General features: G+C 30.2%; 1 protein-coding gene across 1 annotated transcript in view; it reads right to left on the bottom strand.

Annotated features, from left to right (window-relative positions):
* LOC129753702 (uncharacterized) overlaps positions 1 to 7,313 on the bottom strand; it is an 11,282-nt gene extending 3,969 nt beyond the window's left edge. The window contains exons 1-4 of the mRNA XM_055749548.1: positions 6,909 to 7,313; positions 6,681 to 6,846; positions 6,120 to 6,618; positions 5,882 to 6,054 (exon numbers count right to left, since the gene is read on the bottom strand). Of these exons, the coding sequence (XP_055605523.1) occupies positions 5,882 to 6,054; positions 6,120 to 6,618; positions 6,681 to 6,846; positions 6,909 to 7,255 (1,185 nt within the window). The 5' untranslated portion in view covers positions 7,256 to 7,313. The remainder of the gene's footprint in view (positions 1 to 5,881; positions 6,055 to 6,119; positions 6,619 to 6,680; positions 6,847 to 6,908) is intronic.
* Between the last annotated feature and the right edge of the window lie 4,568 nt (positions 7,314 to 11,881).

Below are 11,881 nucleotides of genomic sequence, written 5' to 3'. Positions count from 1 at the left end.
TTCACACGACTAACCAGCTCTCATTTGATCTCCATGGAAATCGCGCAGACCTGTCATACTGGTCGCTTTGAGTAGCGCGACCAATCTGATGCCAATGTGTTTAGTAGCGCGACTAGTAGGAAATCCAATAGGAACATTGTTTTTTCTCGATTTGAAGCAGTGATTCCGGGTTTTAAGCACAATAGTACGAAGATCTGTCCGAACTTGTGATAATAAACTAAAAACTATCTTAATCGGCGAGAAAATTTTCATGAATTCTTAGTTCCGGCAAAAAAAACAAGGAATTTTGTCGGTTCAAATTTCGGCATTCTTGCAATCCGGGTCGTGATTTGATGAGTTTTTGATGGCTCCGGAAAGAAAGGAGACGATTCAAAGCATTATCAGATGTAGAGAAGTGATGATTTGTAGGGAATTTCAAAGTGACAGGTCGCGCCAGCATGACATACCAATGCAATGCAACGCAATCTTATTGGAACGTTGCGTTGCGTTGCGTTGCTAGTTGTTTCAGCATGACATCAGCCTTAGGGTGGTTCCAAATCTCATTTAATCGAGTACCATCGTTCAGGTCTAATTGGATTATCCGGAAAATCAGAGCTAAGTATTTTATGTTACCGATTTTTATCATATGCCAGAGAATTCCAATTTTTTTTTCATATTCTGAGATCTCAACCATCAGTCATATCTAATGGGATTTAGCGGTGATTTGTTTATGATTATTTTATCACGAAAGAAAGAGAAATATTTTATCCCCAATAGGATTCAAACGCATCGAGATCGAAACAATCATGGAAAATTCTGATTTCTTTTTGTCTGAAGATTGATTAACATTCCAGATCAAGAATTTAATTTGAATTTATATCCTTAAAGGTTTTTTTTACAGTTTAATATCATTAAATATCCATTTGCTTTAAATTGCCAATTTTTATTAAATGACTTATTTGCTTCCAGGATCAAATACTTAAAAGATTAGTTATATTTTTAATTCAAAATTAACGAAACAAACATTTCAGGTTTCGTGCATCATCATGGAGCCGAAAAAACTCTTTTAGTGTTAATTTTTTGTTGAATGTTTGAATTTTCAGAGTGTTATTGATGGCCGCAACAAACGATAATTTATTCACATAGTCATTAAGTAGCATAGGACGTCGTAGCGTTTGAATGTTATTTAATACTATAATATTAAATAATAATTATTTTAAATAGTAATTATTTTAAATAATAAATATTTTAATAATTAACAAAACAAATATTTCAGGTGTCGTGCATCATCATGGAGCTAAAGAAACTCTTTAAGTGTTAATTTTTTGTTGAATGTTTGAATTTTCAGAGTGTTATTGGTGACCTCAAAGGCCTCAACAAACGATAATTTATTCACATAATCATTAAGTAGCATCGGATGTCGTAGCGATTCTTTGAATGTTATTTAATATTTTTTCAGGATTTTAATTTTTTTTTCTTATTTAAAACTTTAGGATTACTGGAGAACAAGATGTGTTTTTCTCTTGTGTTGGCCCATATTGTTTCCTATTTTCTTAGTATAGGAGAACAATTTTTTCCTATTAATCTATCCTTATTATATAATTGGTTGATCTTTGTAGCGATTTTATATTTTGATAGTCTGCCAGCAAATTCATATGTTTCAAAAAAGATAAATTCAGTGAATCTTGAGTAAAATTTTTTACATGGTATTTTTATCCTGCAGATGTTGTATATTTGGGTTGATATCAATTTATACTTATCGTTTCATATATACCGATCATAATTTTAATCAAACATTCGCATTTCAGCATCGGAAATACTCCTTGCATGATAGTTATCGACATCTTGGTATAGTTCATCAAAGTAAATATTTTTCTCGCTTATACATGATATTCACGTATTACGATTTATACCTATATATACCTATATATATATATATATAGAACGATGATTAACATTAACATTAACGTCCAGCATCATAAAAGTCGTATTAAAACATCGATTTCAACACATAATGTCTTTCATTCTGACATTCTTAAGTCCGACTGATAAAACCATATATTTTTGAAAATGTTTTTCAAATTATCTCTACAGAACTCCTTCGTTATATTGTGATTCCAGTAGTTCCAGGTTGTTAACTAGGTAGTTTGCAAATTGAAATTGATTATCATTTCAGTACTTCTCAGCAAATTTGAAACCTGCAGTTGTTGCAGGCTTGCAAGTTTAACACTTCTTCTCGTTTAGTTCATCAAATCAAATAGTAGATGCAGTAATTGCATACGTAGATAATTATATTATTTAATTTCATCATGTTATACCATTTCGTGTTTCATTATTTTATAGTATATTTTATATTAAATCATATCTTATTATTTTGTACCATATAACAATCATTTTATTTCTATTGCATATTACAAATTGAAAAATATTGGGCAGGGGCATCTGGGTATCCTCGTTTTACAAAAAGAGCGGGTTACCGTGTATGCTAGTACCGTTTTGAATACTAGACGTTCCTCAATTTATGTCAAGGGAATTTGGCATGGTTGAGAAAAATAAAGTATTTGATTACTTTTTGTAAAATAAGGACGCACTCTTTTTTCGGAAGCCTTGGCGGCGGGATTATAATTTGCATGCCATCGTGGTTAGACAACAATATGGTTATAGCTTCTCGAGACTTTTCCCCTTTTCACCCTGGATACCGTTAGTGCCTCTGCTAGTGATTCCATTCCTTTAGAAGTCTCATTGAGTGGTTATGATTGTGTTGCGTGGTAGCCAAGATGGACGTGTGGGTTATTTTTCTTGCCACAACCGCGGCGCTGCCGTAAACCCAAGGTGGATAAAATACATACATACATACATAAAAATATTATGAACTTGCATGGGACCACGCCCGTTATCTTGCCGAAACGAAATGAAAATGGTCATAAATTTTGTGTATACTGTGTGAAGATTATAAAAAAGATGGTTATTGGAGGCGGATTCACTTCAATCGGCCACAGGGCTCTTTTTTACAAGGTTTCGATTCATACTCGGGGGACTGCGATAAAGAGAAAATATACGCCAAAGATCACGCAAATAGATCAGCCAATGATTTAAACTGTGATAAATAAATTGTGTCAAATTGTGTGGGAAAATTTATAAATTTGAGTTCAAATGAGAGAAACCAGTGCTCAGAGTGAGAAAAATTGTGCAGATTGTCAAATTTTTGCGAATTGTGCAGTAATTGTGAAATTTCGATCAGTATCATTTCAATTTACAAGGATTCTCTCTCTATTGCTATCCCCTGTTCAGACTAGCAATGTCATTGATAATCAACTTTTTCCCTTTTTATCCCTTTTTTCTTCCCTGGTTTCCTCATTTTATTTTATTCATTTTCTACTTAAGCTCTCTATCTCTGCTCTTATCATCCTCTTTTTCATTTTAAACTCTTTTTTCAAATTTCTTGAAATTTGTTTATCTCTTCATCTCTTTATCTCTTTATCTCTTTATCTCTTTATCTCTTTATCTCTTTATCTTTTTATCTCTTTATCTCTTTATCTCTTTATCTCTTTATCTCTTTATCTCTTTATCTCTTTATCTCTTTATCTCTTTATCTCTTTATCTCTTTATCTCTTTATCTCTTTATCTCTTTATCTCTTTATCTCTTTATCTCTTTATCTCTTTATCTCTTTATCTCTTTATCTCTTTATCTCTTTATCTCTTTATCTCTTTATCTCTTTATCTCTTTATCTCTTTATCTCTTTATCTCTTTATCTCTTTATCTCTTTATCTCTTTATCTCTTTATCTCTTTATCTCTTTATCTCTTTATCTCTTTATCTCTTTATCTCTTTATCTCTTTATCTCTTTATCTCTTTATCTCTTTATCTCTTTATCTCTTTATCTCTTTATCTCTTTATCTCTTTATCTCTTTATCTCTTTATCTCTTTATCTCTTTATCTCTTTATCTCTTTATCTCTTTATCTCTTTATCTCTTTATCTCTTTATCTCTTTATCTCTTTATCTCTTTATCTCTTCATCTCTTTATCTCTTTATCTCTTTATCTCTTTATCTCTTTATCTCTTTATCTCTTTATCTCTTTATCTCTTTATCTCTTTATCTCTTTATCTCTTTATCTCTTTATCTCTTTATCTCTTTATCTCTTTATCTCTTTATCTCTTTTTCTCTTTATCTCTTTATCTCTTTATCTCTTTATCTCTTTATATCTTTATCTCTTTATCTCTTTATCTCTTTATCTCTTTATCTCTTTATCTCTTTATCTCTTTATCTCTTTATCTCTTTATCTCTTTATCTCTTTATCTCTTTATCTCTTTATCTCTTTATCTCTTTATCCCTTTATCTCTTTATCTCTTTATCTCTTTATCTCTTTATCTCTTTATCTCTTTATCTCTTTATCTCTTTATCTCTTTATCTCTTTATCTCTTTATCTCTTTATCTCTTTATCTCTTTATCTCTTTATCTCTTTATCTCTTTATATCTTCATCTCTTCATCTCTTTATCTCTTTATCTCTTTATCTCTTTATCTCTTTATCTCTTTATCTCTTTATCTCTTTATCTCTTTATCTCTTTATCTCTTTATCTCTTTATCTCTTTATCTCTTTATCTCTTTATCTCTTTATCTCTTTATCTCTTTATCTCTTTATCTCTTTATCTCTTTATCTCTTTATCTCTTTATATTTAAAAAAAAGTAATAAAGTTATGTAGACCTAAGCAAACAATTGTAAACATTCAAAGCGAGTTTGTGTCCTTAAAACCTCAAGGTATGAGCCGTTTCAAATAAAGAATTTACAAAAAAAAATAACTCAAAAAGCATCAAATGCAGTTATTTTTGGATTTGGTCCAATAAAATTTTACTTTTTTCTGTCAAAAATTATATAAAAGAAAAAGCATAATAATGCTGCATACATTAAGGGGTTAAAAATACTACAAAAAATCTACTAGCTGAAATCATAAAAAATTAAGTTTAGATGAATGAAATTTTGAAATTAACAAACGCTTGATGCAAAACAGCATATGGAAACGAGAAATAAATACAAGGTCCATTTTTCATTTGCATTTTGATGCGTTTTATCCCAGACTGGTAACTGTATTATAAAAACATTGAATTAAAAAAATTGTGGTGATTGTTTGAAAAATATTTTTACACGAAAAGTGTAGGTATAAGATAATAAAAGCAGTGTATAGTTTGTAGTTTAAGCCAATCCGGCAAAGTTTTTTACGGCTTCGAGAAATGTTGATATTTGTACATCTGTTGCTCGATTATTTAAATTTTCTATAAGAATCAAAAACATTAAAAAACTATCTCACGATGTGAGAAACTTTGTCATCATCATTTTGTAATCATGCAATATAACTTTATTAAACATTTGTTTTTTAACGAATTATTGAACAAAAATATAGCAAATTGCTTTCTCGTTGGGGGAACCTTTCATAGTTTTTTTTCAATGCGACAACTCAAATCCACTTAAGCCCGACCTCCATTGAATCATCCTGATGTAAGATTGTTTATCTTGACACGTGCTGTGCTGGTATATCTCGCTTTCAAGTGAAATACCGATAAGAGGCTCCGAAGCTTTTCTGTTGGAAATCTCAATTGTTTCAATGGCGAATAGATAAAAAATACGTGTGATAGAATGATATCTATTCGTTTTTTTTTTAATTATTCATTATTTTTCATATGTTCTATTTAAGCGTTAAAGCTATATGTATTTGCACCATACTTTCCTGGTATTTATTTTAACCATTTAATACAAATTGGAGTGAATATCTTTCTTAAATATTATTAGTTCATTCTTTTAAACAAAGTTTTGAAATTTTAGATGTTTTCAGTTCCGAAATGTTAGACAAAGTTCAAAATTGGGTTGAGGTTTTTAAAGAAATCTACAATGCATTATGCTGTCACGCATCTAACAAACCCTTATAGAGTAAGGTTTTTAAATGTTGTCGGAAGTATTCCTGCTTAGATTCATCTTTGGTGGATTCCCTAGGCGTGGAGCCAGATTGAAGTTCCTGCAACGTAGTTTTATTGATTTCGCATGCATTCATCAACGGTTCGTAACCGACTTCAAGCAGCAGATCTGAGGCGAAAAAATATACAATTTTTGATGCCAAAATTTAAACTGTTTGAAATCTGATAAATTACCCAAAAACCCTTTCCTTAGAAGTTCCACATGCAGATCGATCAGCGATGGTGTAATACCAAGGTACCCTAGTTTTGTTAAAGTCTCCAGAAAAAAGTAATGGTACTGCTGGATTAGCTGATTACGGTGCGATCTTTTCAAGCTTCGGCTAATGGTAACGTTCAATAAACAGAAAAGGTCGATTGCGGGTGAGCCCCAGAAACAGTTCTGGAAATCGGCTCCCAAATCCGTTGAATGCATCTTGCGAGCCACGGTCCTCAACTCGATGTCAGCAAAATTAAGAACATTGAACCCCAATGCTGTACGGCTCGGTTTGTAGACTTCCGCCAATCGATCGGTTGACCGTTTATTCAGCATTCGAAGTTTGCTTTCCAGCGTTTCGTTCCAAATCCACTCAGGTGCGGAATTGCAGAAGTAGGAAAATTCTCCCCGGAAACTTCCGTAAAGTTCCTGGTGATCGGCTGGCGGAGCAGCCTCCCCGAAGTTTGCCAGGCTAATTGTCTACGATCAGTGGTTAGGATTTTAAAAAAAGTAAAATAGGATAAATCATAGAGGTGTCTTACTGTCCGGTGAATACTGTAGGAAGCGGCATGAAATTGTGCCACTCGCTTTAACGTCGACAGCACATCCTCGTAACTTTCAAAGGTTTCCCAACTCGGGGTCCAGCCTCTGATTCCTGGTTCCTCTAGGATTATAACGGGGTGAGGTTTGTAGGTTGAAAGTACGAGGCTGGAAAATATGGAATCGTGAATCTACTGGGTACAATCTTCAAACAACAATAACGACCTCACCTTGGATGGGTAAACTCTTCTCCAACATCATGGAGCATTTTTGCAATCGCTGGAAGAATCTTTCCATATTTCTGAACCTGAGCGGCGAAAGCCCTATCCTCAACTTCTTCGCCTTCATCAGATCCCAAAATTAATACTAAATTCGAGGCCTGTTCCAATGCATACTTTTGGGAGCGATAGTGCATAACAGCGCGGAAAATTCCAGGATCACTAACATACCGTAGTTTACATCCGTGACAAAGCGTTATCGTAGGATCATTTCTAAAACTTCGAACCACCGAAAGAAGATATTCATCGCTTAGCCAACTAGGAATTGGAATTGATTCTCCACCATTCATGAGGACCATTATTGGACAGTTGGACAGAACTTTCGATACTAACTTGGCTAGTATCACTTTTGCTGACCACTACTGACTGCTACCGGTCAGACAGAAGTTTTGTCAAGAGGTTTTAGCTTATCTTTCCGATTGATGGATGGGCAATTCAAGAGCCCTGATCGAATTAAATTACAACTCGAGCGTTAGCACGGAGATCCCATTGAAACAAAATTATCTATCGACGAACGTTTTCTCTGTAATCGATGATCGAATAAATCAAAATTTACAATGTACGACTTTCGAATCGACCCAAGAGATTAGCGTTATCAATTAGCTACAAAATGAAGATGGGAAACTTCCTACCAACAAGTTATTTAAACATTTTTCGGAAGACAAATTTGTCAAATCCTAAAGAGCTTTTAGATTGAAGCTACGTTTTGCGATACAAAATAGTCAGAGCACAGCGCAATTTCCATATCGAAATTCAGAATCAATGTACAAGTACATATCTACATTTTGTTGATTGGACCCAAATAATGAACTGTGCAAATTTTAAACGCACCTCGAGAGGAACTAAAGGAATTCGGTTTAATCATTTTTTTTTTAAATTGGCCTTATATCAAACTATTTGAATGCATTTGAGAGATTATAAGGTACATGCGGAGAAAAAAAAAAAAGTCAAATCAAAATGAAGGTCAAATAAAAGCAATTTCCACCGGTTTGAGGCAGATTTCTCTAATCCTTATTTTGAATCAAAATCATAAAAAATTTGATCAAACAAAAAATATAGTTTTTTAGCATTCATAAATTTTTTTTTCTGTTTCAAGTTTCAATATTTCTCTGCGTGTATATTTTTCCTTTAGGGAGGTTCTTAAAAAAATGACAAAAATGACAAAAATGACAAAAATGACAAAAATGACAAAAATGACAAAAATGACAAAAATGACAAAAATGACACAAATGACAAAAATGACAAAAATGACAAAAATGACAAAAATGACAAAAATGACAAAAATGACAAAAATGACAAAAATGACAAAAATGACAAAAATGACAAAAATGACAAAAATGACAAAAATTACGAAAAATACAAAAATTACGAAATATACAAAAATGACAAAAATAAAAAAAAATAACCAAAATTTAAAAATTACCAAAATTACCAAAATTACTAAAATTACCAAAATTGCAAAAATGACAAAAATGACAAAAATGACAAAAATGACAAAAAAAAGACAAAAACTTTTAGAAAATGACAAAAATGACAAAAATGACAAAAATGACAAAAATGACAAAAATGACAAAAATGACAAAAATGACAAAAATGACAAAAATGACAAAAATGACAAAAATGACAAAAATGACAAAAATGACAAAAATGACAAAAATGACAAAAATGACAAAAATGACAAAAATGACAAAAATGACAAAAATGACAAAAATGACAAAAATGACAAAAATGACAAAAATGACAAAAATAACAAAAATGACAAAAATGACAAAAATGACAAAAATGACAAAAATGACAAAAATGACAAAAATGACAAAAATGACAAAAATGACAAAAATGACAAAAATGACAAAAATGACAAAAATGACAAAAATTACAAAAATTACAAAAATTACAAAAATTACAAAAATTACAAAAATTACAAAAATTACAAAAATTACAAAAATTACAAAAATTACAAAAATTACAAAAATTACAAAAATTACAAAAATTACAAAAATTACAAAAATTACAAAAATTACAAAAATTACAAAAATTACAAAAATTACAAAAATTACAAAAATTACAAAAATTACAAAAATTACAAAAATTATAAAAATTACAAAAATTACAAAATTACAAAAATTACAAAAATAACAAAAATTACAAAAATTACAAAAATTACAAAAATTACAAAAATTACAAAAATTACAAAAATTACAAAAATTACAAAAATTACAAAAATTACAAAAATTACAAAAATTACAAAAATTACAAAAATTACAAAAATTACAAAAATTACAAAAATTACAAAAATTACAAAAATTACAAAAATTACAAAAATTACAAAAATTACAAAAATTACAAAAATTACAAAAATTACAAAAATTACAAAAATTACAAAAATTACAAAAATTACAAAAATTACAAAAATTACAAAAATTACAAAAATTACAAAAATTACAAAAATTACAAAAATTACAAAAATTACAAAAATTACAAAAATAACAAAAATTACAAAAATTACAAAAATTACAAAAATGACATAAATTACAAAAATTACAAAAATTACAAAAATTACAAAAATTACAAAAATTACAAAAATTACAAAAATTACAAAAATTACAAAAATTACAAAAATTACAAAAATTACAAAAATTACAAAAATTACAAAAATTACAAAAATTACAAAAATTACAAAAATTACAAAAATGACAAAAATTACAAAAATTACAAAAACTACAAAAATTACAAAATTACAAAATTACAAAAATTACAAAAATTACAAAAATTACAAAAATTACAAAAATTACAAAAATTACAAAAATTACAAAAATTACAAAAATTACAAAAATTACAAAAATTACAAAAATTACAAAAATTACAAAAATTACAAAAATTACAAAAATTACAAAAATTACAAAAATTACAAAAATTTCAAAAATTAGGAGAGAGTGGGGTATCGTGGGCCATGGGTAAACGTGGGCCAGCATATGCTTTTTTTATTTATCAAGCTAAAAAATGTTAGAAAAATTCACTTACATAATTAAAAAAACACCCGCTAATTTCATCGATGGGAAACCTAAAGTGCATAACAAAAATTTGCTCATACGCTTATTATCTTAGTTTTGTCATGATCTTTCACGTGGAAAAGGAATTTTGATGAAACATCAAAAAGTCACACAGACGCAACCAATTTGCAAATCATAGCTTATGGGGAATCGTGGGCCACACATCTTTAACCACATATATTTTAATGTTTTTATACACATTCAGAACTTAAAATACGTTTTACCTATCTGCAAAGTTTTCTTATGCCAAATGAAGAGTTATGAAAAATATTTTGTCCATCCTATATGAGAAATATTGCCTAAACGTTCGCGAGCCAGGTTTTGGAATCTCTGCGATCATATACAGCTCTCTTTTTTATTTCATCATCTGAAATTGCTTTAAAATAACGAAATGAATTAGGAAATCACAGTTTCGGGTCAACTCATAAACTTTGCATATTATTTGGTCAATTTGGATTTGGTGGCCCACGATTCCCCACCATTTTTCAAAATCCAAAAAATATTGCTTTTTTTCAAACAGTCAGTATTTGGGGAAAATAACTTTTTTTAAATTAAAAAAAAAACCTTATGATACTTTAAAATTGTAGAAAATCATACCATTTTTATTTTCATTTCATCTTTTATAATAACGAAGTTATGGAACAACGAAAAAAGTGGCCCATGATTCCCCACTCTCCCATACAAAAATTACAAAAATTTAAAAATCTACAAAAATTTCAAAAATTATAAAAATGATAAAATTTAATAAAAATTACAAAAACTACAAAAATTGTAAAACTTACAAAAGTTACAAAAATTACAAAAAATATAAAAATTTTTAAAACAAGCGGTTCTCTTCTCTAATCTACTCTATCCTAATCTACACTACTCTACTCTGCTCTTCTTTGCTCTTCTCTACTCTACTCTACTCTACTCTACTCTTCTCTACTCTACTCTTCTCTACTCTACTCACTCAACTCTACTCTGCTCTTCTCTACTGTACTCTTCTCTACTCTACTCTTCTCTGCTCTTCTCTACTCTTCTCAACTCTTCTCTACTCTAGTCTACTCTACTCTAGTCTACTCTACTCTACTTTACTCTATTCTACTCTACTTTACTCTACTCTACTCTTCTCTTCTTTACTCTACTCTACTCTACTCTACTCTATTCTACTCTACTATATTCTACTCTACTCTATTCTACTCTACTATATTCTTCTCTACTGTATTCTTCTCTACTCTACTCCTCTCTACTTTACTCTACTACACTTTACTCTACTCTGCTCTACTCTACTCTTCTCTGCTCTACTTTACTCTTCTCTACTCTTCTCTACTCTACTCTTCTCTGCTCTACTCTACTCTTCTGTACTCTACTCTACTCTACTCTTCTCTACTCTTCTCTACTCTAGTCTACTCTACTCTACTCTACTCTTCTCTATTCTACTCTACTCTACTCTACTCTACTCTTCTCTGCTCTACTCTACTGTACTCTTATCTAATCTACTCTACTCTACTCTTCTCTTCTTTACACTACCCTACTCTACTCTATTCTTTTCCACTCTACTCTACTCTACTATACTCTATTCTACTCTACTCAACTCTACTCTACTCTACTCTACTCTACTCTACTCTAATCTAATCTACTCTACTCTACTCTTCTCTTCTTTACTCTACTCTACTCTACTCTATTCTACTCTACTCTATTCTACTCTTATCTACGCTTCTGTGGTTCATAAGACAAGAGTTGATCAGGTTAGAATTTACACATGTATTTGGCAAAGATCTGATTGATGAAATTTTCCCTTAGCTGTAGGATTCAGAGCAAATGACTTGACAGAGTTCAGCAGCTAGAATCAAAAACTTGGAATATTTTGAACAAAAATTTATTGGTGATATT

This window comes from Uranotaenia lowii, chromosome 3, assembly GCF_029784155.1.
Source record: "Uranotaenia lowii strain MFRU-FL chromosome 3, ASM2978415v1, whole genome shotgun sequence".
Lineage (NCBI taxonomy): Eukaryota > Metazoa > Arthropoda > Insecta > Diptera > Culicidae > Uranotaenia > Uranotaenia lowii.
This window is presented reverse-complemented; position numbering and strand designations above follow the sequence as displayed.